General features: G+C 38.1%; 1 protein-coding gene across 5 annotated transcripts in view; it reads right to left on the bottom strand.

The window, feature by feature from the left end:
• srpk1b (SRSF protein kinase 1b) overlaps positions 1–15,639 on the bottom strand; it is a 36,920-nt gene that overhangs the window by 17,699 nt on the left and 3,582 nt on the right. For 2 of the 5 annotated variants that reach the window (XM_059538410.1, XM_059538414.1), the window contains exons 1-2: positions 11,103–11,252; positions 1,665–1,780 (exon numbers count right to left, since the gene is read on the bottom strand). In XM_059538410.1, the coding sequence (XP_059394393.1) occupies positions 1,665–1,780; positions 11,103–11,179 (193 nt within the window). In that variant the 5' untranslated portion in view covers positions 11,180–11,252. Of the gene's footprint in view, positions 1–1,664; positions 1,781–11,102; positions 11,253–15,222; positions 15,404–15,639 lie in introns of those variants that run through there. The other 3 variants (XM_059538411.1, XM_059538413.1, XM_059538412.1) reach the window with 3 other exon arrangements.

Here is a 15,639-nt window from a genome sequence, read left to right as displayed (position 1 = left end):
TGCGATGACGACATATGTGGCATTGCATTACAAGGTTATGTTAGCCTCTCCAGTTGAAGCCACTACAAAAAAAAAAAAAAAAAGATCATCAATGTGGAGAAGATCTTGTTTACATCAAAACTGAAACCAAGCCGTTCACACAGAATGCATATTTCGCGCATTTTCTAGAGACTCGCGTCTCGCACAAGAGAGCCGCATGTTTAGAAAGACATGTAAAATTAATGTATTTAATTTAATTTTCTAAAAATATCTCGAGACTTTTTGTTGGGTTTTTGTTCCCCATCCCACTGCATCTCATGTTTTTAAATGAAAAAAAATTATTCTGTGTGACTGGTTTTCCGCCCATTTTATTTATTTAAAAATGCATGTATACATGACGCGGTTTCGTTTATAGTTCTTTAAGCAACTTAATTAACAATAATTGTTCATAAAAATTATTTTAAATATGTTGTTTTTTCACAGTCATGTATTCTTATGCTTTGAATAAACGTGCAGTAATATTTTGCTAGATGCGCTATCTTGAGGCCTCAGAAGAGAAGCAAAAAGCTTTTCTTCACCCTAACTGAAATTATGCATTTTAAATTCGAATACAATTCGAATTTTGATCATATTTAAATAAAAAATTCAAATTTAGTTTTTCAGCTATTTTGACAGCCCTAAGCGATTCAACCCCGAATCTGTATCTGTATGCATGAGACTGTCTGAATACTGGCAGAATTCACATTTCTGTTGTAAAAAGAGAAACATTGTGCATAAGTATTATTTGCTGTTATGCGTGCGTCCAAAGCTGCAATTGATGTGTGGCGCGTGTTCCAAAAAAAAAAAAAAAAAAACCTGGACGCGCTCCCAGAGAAGGTTGTTAAAATCAATTTCCTATTTTAATTTTCGAAACTTGTGTTGGTTGATTCGTGCAATAGATTTTCTAAGGTAAAGTGACAGTCGACACGGTCACTGTTTTAGACTAGACAGGAGAAGGGATGGGAAAAGATCTGGGCACAGTTTTTCCAAAACTTCGTGCCAAGTTAAAGCGGTGTCGTGCTGTTTTAATGCATTTTTTAGATGTATTATGGTGCCCGAACCCGTATGACTTTGAACAGTGACCGTGAACATTTTGTTTACTGCAGCCGTAGCCATCATTACCAAGCACGAACCGTTGACTCTGACAGTGGATGAGAGTATGAGATGAAGCGCAGGCATAGTGTGACATCTGCTATAGATGTTATTAAGGAAGATAGCCTTCGTTTGTATGTAGGCCTAGAAAATTTATACATTTACAATACTTCCTTAACTATAATTAATATTATTTTATTGCTTTTGCATTAGTTGTTTGAAGAGTAAAAAAAAATTGTTCGGTCTTAACGCAAATTTACAATCGGCAAGTCAGTTGGACTAAAAGCAAAACAAAAATAAAAAAAAATTGAGTCGGTCCTAAATTGACAGGGTCGGTCGGGTTACGGCAAACAAGAATATTTTTAAGGATGGCCTTACAGTGGCTGTAGCATTTCTGTTGTAAATAAAAATACAACACCGACCAACTGTCACTTCCTACTTGTACTATATGCTTGTGCATATATTAAATTAAATTGCAGCCTAACTAAAGTAGTCAATGCATCTTTTACTGTACACAAGAATCTCTCCCTGTACTATGATCACAGGACTCTCACCCTTGCAGTAGTCATTGGGATCCTCTTGTTCCTCATCATCTGAACCCAAGATCTCTTCATCTTGCTCCTGCAGTGAGTCAGGCTGCTGCGCGGCTCCCCTCGGGTGGGGATCAGGCCTGGAGTAAGAAAGATTATCTTTAGCAAACAGATGTAGCAACCACAACCGCTGGCCAAATGTCTTCACACATCCCTCATTCTAGATGTGCTAGTTACAGGAACGCAGCCAAATATTTATCCAGTGCCTTTAAAATGTTGTTCTCAAAGTTTAATACAACCATCTTCCTGCTACTGCACCATATATAATCCATGAATGTCCACTGGGTTTCTCTAATGCCAGACATTTATGAAACCTGTAAATCAGTGCAGGTGCAACGTTAAACCGAAGGAACTAAGGTTTTATGGCAGAGTAAGAGAGACGGTCTTTGCTGGTTTACTATAGAAAATCCTAAGAGGCGTCAAGCTGAGAGAAATCAAAGCATTCAGACTTTTTGAGTCAAGTTGCTGCAGCAAACTTAAAGTGATCGAAAAATGGAAATTCAGCAATTATTTGACTCACATGTTGTTCCAAACCTGTATGACTTTCCATCTCATGTGAAACAAAATATCTATGTCTGTCCATACTTTGTACCACATTGACTAATTATTGAGTGAATCAGCCTATGACAAGCATGAACATGGTTAACACTTAATATATTATTTTTTTAAATACTACATCAAGAATAATCACTACTTTGCAATTGCAATAAAAAGACATCTGAATGTGTGATTAAATGCATTCAGCATTTTAAATCATACATATCCTATCACCATGGCATGGTATATGGGCCAGTTAGGGATATTTTAGTCTCAGCCTAATACATCACGCCCACGGACCATTGGCTAAACAGCTGATGCATATGGGACACAAAAGTGGAAACATTTCAAGAGTGTCGAAGTCGTCATCGGATTGGTTGAATTATACAGGATTTCTGGGAGATGTGCGTGTCGTGTTCTTTAACGTTCCACCTGGAAACAAAGATACTGTGTCGCCAAACACCTTCACTAAAGAAGAAAGCCAACGTTTTTACAACTGTGACGACGAGCGCTTATCAGGATCAACTTAATGCGGGATATTCAAAAGTATGTGAAATATTTAATGTTCGCAGCAAAGAATCTTTAAAATACATCAGATTTTTACACACCAGTTTTTTATTGTGGCTACATTTCCACGCCTCGAAACATGATGCTAAATGTGACATTTCGGTCAAACGGCCTCAAGGGCGGGCCTTGGCCAATGAAAGCTGCCATGAATTCCAGACCTTCACCAGTCAGTCTGCTAAGATTTGGAGCGAATAACAAGACTAGACGCTATACAATTTAGCTTTAATTGTAGAAGTGTTATCCATTAATTCTACCTGCATTGTGTCTAAATATCTCACTGACCTTTTCAATATCACACTACTCACAGTGTTACTTCTATTGGCTGCACCAGCAGCAGGCATTAATGCAATTCGATATGCAACTTTGTGCCGTTCGCCTCGCTATGTAGCTAATTTCTCGCAATTTTCTGCATCCTAAACTGGGCTCTGAACTGAGGCTTAGAAGTTTGAAACAAGTCCAGAATAGCATAAGCCTTTACAAGAACACCTTTTAAATTAATCGTTCTCAATATGGCTTTTGAACAATACTCAAAGAATATCTGAAACAAATATCTGAAGTAAAAGCGGTGAGTTATTAAACATGTATGTTTCTGCTGCTGTATAACAGGTTTCTTTCTATTGGTTTAGCATAATTTGAAAGTTATACAATAAAATCTGGCCAAACTAAACCGACTGAGAGGGAAATTAAAATGCGCATCTGCAAATATTATTAATAATACAGTTAAACAGAACAGCCAGACACCAGAGCAGGGAAAAGCTTTTTCCCACAAATCCCAGGCAACACACACATCACAGATTGTTCCCATAAACATGAGACCGTTTAATTGAGAAGCTGTTATCTCTGTCTGCTTACCAACCGAATCAATTTTGCGCTTCGTGCGTCAGTGAGTATTTCAATAAAGAAGGCTCCACCAGCGTCAAATACACTGTAAACGTCTACTTCAGATCCGGGGGATTTACAAATTCTGCTCTTTTGACTTGATTAGTTTTTGATTGAACTTTGCAGTTTGCACACATATTCTAATGAACATGCTATTAGTCGAAAACGATTGAATAGTGTGCTATGGGCCGAACGTGGTGGGTGAAAATAATTAATTTAGCCAGATCCCAGATAATTAGAGGCTGTGCTAGAGGGAGTTAATTAGTAGAGGTGTGCGTGAATGTGATGCTGGTCTGGGGGGAGAGTACACACACACACACACACATGTGTATATACACACGTGCCCATGGCTCAGAGTAGAGCAGATGTTGAACCACAACAGTCCTGTCAACCACTATTGCTCTAATCTCAACTCTCATAAAGAGCTCTCATGTGAATGCAAAATCCATAAAACAAATATTCAAATATTCACTAACATCCCTTGACAAGTGCCACTGTAATAGTCAATGTTATTCACCGGTCAATGATTTTAATGTTGTGACTGATCAGTGTAGATAGACACATTGAGTGGTTGCAATGATGGATTGAAAAAACTTTCAGATCCAGTGTATAAAAATAAATCTCTCACTATTAAATCAACCGCTTATAACCATACTGTATAACTGGGAAACCCATGTTTCCTACACAACTGTGCTTGTGTCCTGCCTCTCTGTGGCTTTCATGAGCAAGCGAATTAAAGCATTCCAACTTAAATATTTCATATCCATATATTTATTTATTTATTAGATTTTACATTCAGATATATCTGACAGTTTATATTGAATATCAATAGATAATTTAATATTTTTAAGCTGTATCACCCAGCCATATTCATGTACAGACTAAAGACTTTACAGTCTCGTAAGAACCTGCAACCCGACTAACTGCTTTATTTCGGTCAAGTGCCAGAAATAACACACATAAAACCAAGTTCACTTGAATGTTGTGGAATTATCACCGTTGCATTTCTAGAAAGTGTGTGATAGGGCTGTCACTTTCAGTTCGAAAATCGAATGCACAATCGATCGGACCAACCAAAAAAAGTTTTGAAAATGAAAATAGGGAATCGATTTTAACCAAATATGTACACTATTAATTTTAAAATAATTAAACAATTAAAAAATATAGATGTAACAAAACTCACAAACAAGCAGAAAAAGAAAATAAAGAATTCCGAAAGCGCAGTATGCCATGCAAAAGCTAGACAGAAAATACCAGCAATTTTAGGCGCCTATAAGACTCAGTGACGTCGAAAGCGACCTCTTATGCTGCATTCACACCAAACGCGTATAGAGCATCTGGCGCGAATGATTTCAATGTTAAGTCAATGTAAAGACGTGTTTTTCGTCTCATTCGTGCATCTAGTTACATGAGATTCTGAGTTATGAAAAGGACCATTGCAAGCTGACAGCGACCGGCTTTTGTGGTGGAAAATTGGCAGTAATACCCCCCACCTTGTGTCCCTGGGACATCAGTGCGGTCAGAGCGAGTCTTTTCATCAGCTGGACATATAGTGAATAAAAACATTTAAAGTTTCATTTTTTGAACAGTTGTTTGAAATGGATTAAATCATTATTTAAAATAATAATTTGAATTGCCTAAATCCTAAATGCAGCTGGGTTGAAGCCTGCAGTGATGTTTTTCTTTTGTTATGGCAGCCGTCCCCTCTGCATATATATTTTTTTGAGAATGTTGCACTCCTGTTGCTGTTTGTTATTCTGCACGAAACTTCATGCCAATAAATAAGAAATATTGCTGACTTGTGCGTTTCCAGCGCTCTCTTTACGTTCGTCCGTTATTTGACGTTGAAAAAGGAAACGTCTTTTTTTAGACATGGAAAATCGATTTTACAATCAATTCAATTAACACTTATGTCTTAAAAATCGAAAATGATTTTTTCACAAAAGTGACAGCCCTACTGTGTGATGACAAAAACGTTTTTAATTTCATCATTCCAAACAATTCAAAGACGGATGCATTCATTAAAAGATAATGACGAGAGCAGCAATCAGAGTAATGAAGGCGGAGAGATCACTGCAGACAGAACATCTCTCTGCACAGCAGTTAACGAGACAAGCTACTGATTCAAGGCGCAAGTTAAAGACATCACCACATGATTATGGCTTTTTTTTTTATACTGAGCAACAGAAAAGCCATTTTGATCGACAGTTCATTCCATGCTAAATATATTTATGTAGCATGACCTGAAAATGTGTACATGTGAGAGTGATGCCAAAACAGCTAAACATGTCTTGAACAAGTCAACAAGGAAGGACTTAAGTAGTTTTGCTAGGATCATGGTGATACAGAGTTTAGTTGTGGCAATGTGGCAACTTACTGCAGTAATATAGAATTCAAGAGATTCGCAGTCATGGGTGAATGTGCACTTCATGCCCAAAAGTATGTGGGACACACTGACACCACACCCATGTGTGCTTGTTGAAGCACATTTGGGTTTAGAGATCTACATGTGCATTAGGGAGTATATCCTTCTAAAAAGCTTCCATTTTTTTTGAAAATCTTTCCACTATATATTCCAACAAGGATTTGCTCCCATTCAGACTCAAGAGCATCAAGTCATGCCAAAGTCAGGGCTTTGTGCAGAACTTGATTAATACGAACAATGTTATTTATTTTTCTCTAATGACTCTAATGATGCTTTGTTTGTGTAAACAGTCTTCAGATAACAACTGTTTTGATGCAGGAAGGACGGGAAAATACCAAACTTTGCCTAATAAGATATGAAACCCAGACATTTGGAGACATTGTGGGCAGTATGTTGAAATCTGGTATGTCGACATACCAGAATTCCTTGCATTTCTTTAGTGTCACTAAGTATTCTCTTGCTCTTTGAGTAATGTGTGGATGGAACATTGGTTATTACATTATTTTTTGTCTACGATGACCTAAGGTCTATAACTTCAAAGAACAAATATTCACTGAAACCAAGACTGAGAAGTAAAACAATGCAGTTTGACCATTTTTGTTACAAGGTTAGTTTTCATTTTGGAGAGTAGGTCGATTTTTAGTAGTGTTTACTTAAAGATGTCATTAGTGTGAGCAGAAATGCAACAAATTTTGGTAACACTTTAGTATATGGACCAAATCTCACTATTAACTAGTTGCTTATTATCATGCATATTAACACATTGGCTGTTTATTAATAATTATAAAGCACATATTCTGTGTGACCATATTTTACATTCCTAATCCTACCCAATACCTAAACTTAACAACTACCTTACTAACTATAAGCAGCAAATTAGAAATTTGAGGCAAAAGTTGTAATTAATGGTTTGTTAACAGCGAAAAGTTGGACCTTAACATTTAAAACTCACACTGACAGAAAGAGCTTAATTTTTTTGACCATTGGGTTGCCAGACAAAAACCCATGTAGATAGATCCATGACATGCATCTACTGACCATAATAAGAGTATAAAACTCTAAATAATGACAGCTCTCAGAAAAACAGCAAATTAAACCCGTAACCAGATTAAAAAATTCCATCTAAATTGAAATCCCAATGTAACTAAATGTTATCAAACTAGCAGACCATAACTGACAGTTTCTCTGAATGATGGATGATCACTGAGGTTGCAAATCTCTTCGCAGTGACAGTGCTCGGGGCTGAAGATTCAAGACGTCAAAGTGAATTGAGGTTTGTTTTAGTCTGTGAGAGATTCTGCTTAGAATGCAAGACAAATTCAAGGATATCTTAGTGTTCCTGTAGAACAATTGGTAGAGCATTGCGCTATCAGGCACAAGGTTGGGGGTTCGATTCCCCGGGAACACATGATAGGTAAAAATTGATAGCCTGAATGCACTAAGTCACATTGGATAAAAGCGTCTGCAAAACGCATAAGTGTTCATTTAATTTGTAATATCTACAGGACAGATGAAATTTTTTTGGACTGCATACAGAAAGTCTGGAACACAAAGGACCTGCATGTGTGATGCATCGATTCTTCAGTCCAGAAACATTTAAAAGAAACATCAGAATCCTCTGATCAATCCTCTAATTCAGCTCGCAATCGTTGTCCTGGAGTTACCCAGACTGCTTATTTTAGATTCCAGAACCACTGTTTTACTTAATGCCATTAATCCTTTCAGGAACAATGAGAAAAATTAAGATGAGGCATCATTCATCTGGTTGTTTAAGCTGGCAGGGAGCAATAGAGGGGGATGTAATCTACTGTTAAACGTGTCATTTAAATTCTCCTTAATCTCAAGTATAGAGCGTATTGTTTTTCACCTCAGACGGCACGCCTACGGATCGTCTGATACATGCTGCACTCAAAATGACAAGAGCTTTCAAAATCAGAAGAACGAATCCAATGCAAACTGTCAAGAATTGTCTAGGTTAGAGCTACACGATAAATTGTATGCGATAAACATGTTTTTTGACCTTGCATGCATGTCAAGCTGTTGGGGACTCCCAAAACCAAAATATGAACATTTCATAACCCATAATAGGGGCACTTTAAATTAAATGCAAATAAAGTTCAAGTAAAACTGCAAATGCAAGTTGGAAAAGTTGTTCAATTTCCAAAAAAAAAAAAAATTGTTGGAAAAGAAATGCAATCAGTATTTTCCATGTACAGTTTAACATTAATAACAATTAGATTAATGTTTGTTATTTGTTTATTTATTAAGTTTTTACGCCATGTTAGCATCATGGCTATTTACATGGCAAACCACTTCAGTATCATCCATAAGATTTACATTATATAAAACATTTCAACTTAACATAAGATAGAAAATCTAAAATACATTTAGGTGGTACATTTTCAAATATTCCATGCAAGCATGTTTTCTAGCAGCATCATAAAAATTACAATTCAACAAAATATGCTTAATAGTCAAAGGAACTTTACATGAAAGACATAAAGGAGGAACTTTGCCTATTAATAAAAACCCATGGTTAAGTCTTGAACGCCCCAGTCTACACCTAGTAAACACAACTTGATCATGTCTTGATTTAAAATTATAGAAGCTACTTCTTTTTATACTAGGGTTTATTTCATACAGCTTATTATTTTTATTTCCATCCCATTCTTTCTGCCAACATTAATCTAATAAAATGCTCTTGAATTACCATTTATAAATGGAGGAAACTACAATTCCATGTATTTATTAAGTGTATGTCTGTAAGTGATATTTACACTGCAAAAAAGTTAATGATTAATTGATTGCTAATTTGGAATTTATTTTGAAAATCAAAACAATAGCCTAATAATATTGTTGTATTATTGTATTTAAATATTTCTGATTATGTACATTTGCCCATATTTACTTATTTTTAGCATTATGAATGATATATGATATATATTTTAATTACAATTCATTGCCATTTATGCTTTTTATGCAATTAAGTTGCCATGTTTTTACCAGAACCCATTTAAACAACGTGATGTTTACTAAGTATCAGCTCAGTACATGGAGTAGTTCAGAGGAAGCGCCGGTCGCTCGTGTTTGAATCTTTGAAATTGGCTTTACTATAAATCCAGGATTCTCAATTGTGACTACATCACAGGTGATGTTTGGTCAGAGGGGTTGCATCAAAGAGGCTATTTTCTTATCGCCTCATCCAGATCCAGTCTATGCATCACATTTCCATAATTCCCTCCACTACTTTAAGTTGTTTTTCAGTGAAGGCGGCTTCTATTAAAAGCCTCGAGCCTTAGCAACCAGCCTGGACGATTCATCTGAACCAAAACTTCGCCTCCCGAGCATCTTAATGCATGGCATCCTCCATAACACATTCACCGAGAGATAAACAAGGGGGCTGTGTGTGTCTGTGCATGAGTGTTGGTCCGTGTGATCGTCCGTGAGTGGGAGGGAGAAACGTTTGGCGCACAGAGAGTTAAATTCACTCTTAATACAGAGCTCAGCCTTCAGAACTTCTCAAGCCCACACAACAAACCACAACACGTCTCACATTCTCTTGTCTTGTGTCAGAGTTCTCACGCATTCATCGAAACAACACTCTTAAGACCGAGCTACCATTGTTATCACTCGCGTGCGGACTGCATTGCAGCATTAGAGCTCGAGGCAAAACCCGTCCCGTGTGGCCTTTCCCACCTGTGGTTTTGCTCGGGTAACAATCTCCTGGTTGCATGGAACAAGGCGACTTCACAAACCATTGCAGTGGCTTTTCATTAAGACACAATTTGGGGTTCAGCCTGAACATATACAAATCTCCACAAAGGTGAAGGTGGCAAAACAGCGAGGGGTCGGTGATGCTGGTTATCGCACGGCTGCAGCGTCTCCCTCACTCTCATCTCCCCTCTGCCATGATTCATCTCAGACAGACTCGTTAAGAAAGCAGGATTCAATCTGACCACACAGTGTGAGTCCACCATGCATTTTTAAGCAGCATCTTCAAGGATACGCGTACATGTCTTCTGAGAGGAGTTTGATCAACTTAGAAATCAACTTAGAAATCACTGCACTAGGGGTGTATTTGTGCAAATTTCTTTCATTTCGGGAAACTGTTTCTATTCAGTTTGGTAAACACTTGTTAGGAAATACTAAAAGTATTATACTACATGTACAAAAAAAAAGAAAAAGAAAAACTACAAACACAGATAAACATTTACAAAAACTATTAATATATATATGTATTTGTGAATAGTAGATTTTCTGCAAAATATTTGCGTAATGATATATGACGGAAGAAAAAATGCATATGTCAATATGCCAATCTTTAGCAGGAAAAACTATTCAAAATTATATTCATACAATGTTTTGTTGATATGTTGAAAAGCTTTTTCTGAATAATATTAGCATAATGGAATATTTATACATATATTTTCTTTTCATTATATCGATAAAACATCACAAGAATATATTTGACAAGAATTTTTGCTGCTAAATATTTGAATGTAATGTTTAATTAGTTCTCTTTTCATTTAACAACATTGCATGGACATTTTTTATTGCAGTTTTGCTGCTAAATATCTCTAATTAAATAATGTTATGATACTATAATATTACACACATGAATAAATTTCTGCCTTTTAGTTATGCAAGTAAATTAATGTTATACAAATGTTCTCATACAACTCTCTTTCTTAAACTGTGCATGAATTAGAAGTACCTAATGTTTTCATTTAATTTATAATATACCACAAAGTTAATTTCAATTCAATAAATAAAACCGGAATAAACAGTTTCCTAAACTAAATAGCCCTTCAATTATTTTTCCCTTTGAAGCCCCAAACATGAAGAAAAATAACTCGCCACAAGCAACTAGATGAAACTACATTCACCAAGCTGTCAAAGCACTAATTAAATCAAAGCTCTCAAACACACGGTGCACATGATACGTGCTTACGAGGCACTGAAGACAGAAACAGAGGTGCAACTTTGCTTCTTACCTACAAGATGCGTGGATACCCATGAGAGACCGTGCTAATGAAGGCAAAAGGGGCTGGCAGGCCAGAGACAGAGCCATGTACCAGAGGCAGAGGAGGGCCACCTCAGTGCACTCAGATGCACAGTGAGGCTGAATGCTGAGGAGCTCGATCCCTCCCTCTCCTGCTCGCTCTGCTTCCGTCAGCAACAAGAGCACGCCCTTCCCTCTGTGCCACACACTCTGATTGGCTGGGGAAATCTAGCACTGCATTGCAGGTAAAAACACTGCCGCCTCCTCATTTCTCCATAACGGCATGCGTTCTGCTGTCACTCATCCCATCTGCTCTCTCTCTCTCTATTTACAGCAGAAAAAGACAGCCAGCTCACAAGAAGGCGAGCTAGACGCTCTCTTGCTCATAAGATCCGTGTCTCAGTCTAAACAAGCCTCTTTACAACCTTGTTAGTGAAGGCAGGTAAGCAGCACTGAGTCACAGCAGCGAGAGAGAGAGAGAGAGAGAGAGAGAGAGAGAGAGAGAGAGAGAAGAGAGAGAAGAGAGGGTCTATAAGAGGGCACTCGACACAATCAATTACTCTTATCTCTCGCCCCTCTGAGACACACACAACTACATAAGAGCTACTCGACTGAGAAAATCTCAAATGAAAGACCCCAATCTCATTATAATGTTTTTATTGTATCTATTGCAATTTAAAGCACAAGAGCTTTCAGGAGAGGGAAAAAAATATTATTAACCTTGAATTGGAAAAGCCAAAAGTGGAATAGCTTCTGCTGCAAAAACTATGCCAGTGCCAAATGATGAGATTTAAATAAATAAATAAACTTGCAAAAAGTCAGTTTGGCGACTAAGTGGCAGTTTATTTTTCATTCAGTAAAAAAAGACCCATTTTCTCAGGAGTCAGTTGGACCACATTGGTTGAACATGAACATTGATTCATTGATTCATTAAAAAAAAAAAAAAAAAAAAAAAAAAAAAAAAAGAAAATGGTCTCACTGTAAATTATGTTGGCAATGTGGGCAAACCTTCAGCAGATAGCATTTATGTTTGTCTTGCTGGACAACTACTTGACATTTTATTTGTCCATTTTATCTGAAATTAAATGATTTTGTCTTCTGCTGAGGTATGACTCTACATACTTTATTCTCCCTCCACTCATCAAGCACTTTTCTAATAGATGGAGAGACGTGGGTGGAGGATGCTGGTATGAACTAACACAATGTAAAGAGACTAGGGCTGTCAACGAATATTCTAAATTCGAATATGTATTCGAATAGTTTAAAAAAAACGAATTTCGAAGGTGAAAATTAATATTCGAATAAAAAAAAAATGTGGAAAAAAAAAGGCCCGTGGTAGTAGAGGCGTGGCTGTCTGCTTTGCGAGTGGGCGCGCTAGCGCGCCTGAGGGTTCAGGAACAAGTCACAGCCTCACAGGAGTCGCACTGTCTGGCACAGCATCACTGCTGAAAGTTGACGCGTCTTCATGGAAGATGCCAGCAAGTGCAGAGCCCAACTCGACCGCAGCAGAGAAAATGAGGTAAAATTGTTGACCCGCGAGATTGTTGTATGCCAGCTATTTAAGATACAGTTAGCATACCATTCGACAACTAGCAACATTAGGTCACATCTCAAAAATGTGCACCCAAATGAGCATGGCATAATGTGTGGAACTCCAGCTAAACAATCACGTCTTGACACTTAACGTTGCTTTGCATCGCCCGCCGCAAGCACTTTGTCTGCAACACGACAAGAGGCCATAACGGATAAAATAATTTCGTTCATTTTTAAGGACATGAGACTGATCAGTATGGCGGATGGGGCAGGCTTTGGGGAGTTCTGTCAAGCAATGGATCCGAGGTTTGATTATTTATCGTTTCATGTCAAGGAAAAGTTCCATGTTTACCACAGCACAGCTCGCTCGGAGCATTCAATGTCAGTTCTATATGCTGTAAAACTTCAATTAATATTAATAATATTTGTTTCAGTCACTGAATGAAGCCTGCTATATTTGGGACAACAGTCGCGACCTTAAATTGCTTGCACAAAAATGTGTTTTTTCATTTAAACCATTATGCGCAGAGAACGTGAGGGTGAGAGAGCTTGAGGTCTGCAGTCTCGGCCATTAGTTGATTTCCTTGTTTTTGTGTAGGTAATACGTTGTCATATATGTTTAAACTTAAATAGACTATCTATACAATTACTTATGTCTCTTTGTATTATTTTTGCCTGTTATTGACGTAAATGCGCAACCAGATGTTCGAATAGTTCGAATATTCGTGTATTTTTTAGAGGGAATATTCGAACGTCAATTTTGAGCAATTTTGACAGCCCTAAAAGAGACATGATACTCTCCACTATGAATCACAATATAACTGACTGACATGGAGCTGTTCATTCAAATCTAAAGATGTACAGACAGAAAAAAAGCCTCACTCAAACTCACAACTATAAATCTGAAGAATGTGCAGCATGCAGGACCCTCAAAAGAAAAGCTGCCCTGGTCCTACAGTAGGACACGTCATTAGATCAAATGCATTTAATGCTCTACTAGTTTCTTAGCAACCAAAAAACCTTCGGCAATAGAAGAAAGGTAGGGTCTCTCTGACTGATGGCTATAAAGCACTTTGCCACGTGTATTGCATAATTTATAATTATGCAATTAACAAGCTTTTCATAGAGTTGATACATTTATATAAGAGTTTGCGTGTGCCTGTATTTTAGGAAGTATGCACTTCACTGCTTTGAATTCCTGATATGTTGTTCCTGTATCAGCCCCGACTTTCTGTTGTCGTATATAAATATATATATATATATATATATATATATATAGAATGAATACTTCTTGTAATCAAAGATCATCAAAATAATGACTTCATTCAACAATTGTGTCTCTCCGCATCACCATAGAGCCATTTTGGAGAATATCGGCTGGATGCAAGCAGCGTACGCTCTTCTGTGTCAGCTGCGACACAAAGGTAAGTTTTCTATGTGTAATTTACACTTTGATTTAAATGAAAACAGTGCATCCGTGCAGCATGGCTGACATTGAAGAGCATACACTGCTTGTGTCCAGCTCATATTCTCCAAAATGGCACTATGTTAATGTGGAGAGACACAAAGGAGACAAACAGTTAAATAAAGTCGATACTTTTGTTTTCTTCGCATACAAAAAGTATTATCATTGCTTAATGTTAAGGTTGAACCACTGACGAACCACTATTCTGACGATGTCTTTCATTCTTTTCTGGACCTTGACAGCGTAAACTTGGCAGTTAATGGGACAGTCACAAGCCTCCCGGTTTTATCCAAAATATCTTAAATTGTGTTGCGAAGACGAACAAAGCTTTTACGGGTTTAATGTAAAATTAATGACAAAATTTTCATTTTGGGGTGAAGTGTCCCTTTAAGATTGGTTGCTCCTTCAAATTCCTAAGCAATAGTAGTAGTGATTACTGGGAAGTACTCTTGCATCTTCAAATACAGATTTCAAGAGTTACTCAGTCAAGTAATTCCAAAAAGGAACCACCCTGCTGTTAAACAGCCTAGTGTAGCATCTGCATGGTGCTCTGCTTCCCAAAACAGTGACCTGATTTTGTTTCATGCAAGCCGTGCTGAGAGAGCCACATACTCTGCCATCTGCAGTCCTCCAGACCCCCTGTGCTGCAGTTGTGGAGGATACAGCTTACATAATGAGCATCCTCACAGCTAGGCAAATCTCAGCTTCAGTGAACTGCGATACCAGCCATTTAAGTTTCCCAGCACTGCACCAGAACTTGTGCACAGTGACAGATAGGCTGCATACACCTGGGGAGACAACTTCCTAACTCTGGGGAACACACAGGGTGCAGATACAAGAGTCCAGTCTCACTTTTGCAGGATACTTGACAGAACCGGCTGGTCAGCAAGTTGCATGCATGCATGCATGCATCAGAGAGGTCTACAAGGATCTAACACAGGATCCTGCAAACCCATTCCAATTACTTAATGCAAACATGCATCCCACAACAGCCTGATACTCCCCAAAGAGTCCCGACCCGAACGCATCAGCTGTCTGATTAAAATGGAATCCAGCATTAATAAGTCAGCAGTGCCACACACACACACACACACACACACACACACACACTCACTTGCACCTCAGACCGCTGGCGAGTTTCACCACGGCAGTGTTGAATGAAACGATCCAGTCCAGGAGCCACATGGCAGAGGAGGACAGCGCAGAGCAAGACGGTACAGTGTGAGCCACAGTTGAACCGCAGATGAGAATTTCTTTCTATCGCCCAGAGTGTGCCTGTCTGCTCTCTGCTCACTGGCCGCCTCAACACTACTGGAAAACAAGGCAGCGCAGGAAGGAGGGGAAGGGCAAGAGAAACAAGAGCAGAGGAGGAGGGTGATAAGTGAGAGAAAACTCACTCTCTTCTAACACGGTGTGGCGTAACGGCACGATCACAGCCTTTGTAGAGAGGCTCACAGAGAATATTCATACACACCACCTATCTTCTGCAGAAGGGCTGGGCTGAAGGTACTGTCGCTCTGACAACACGTCG

This window comes from Carassius carassius, chromosome 44 (genome assembly GCF_963082965.1).
Source record: "Carassius carassius chromosome 44, fCarCar2.1, whole genome shotgun sequence".
NCBI classification, from domain to species: Eukaryota; Metazoa; Chordata; class Actinopteri; order Cypriniformes; family Cyprinidae; genus Carassius; species Carassius carassius.
The sequence above is the reverse complement of the archived record's forward strand: the minus strand, read 5'-3'. Positions and strand labels throughout refer to the sequence as shown.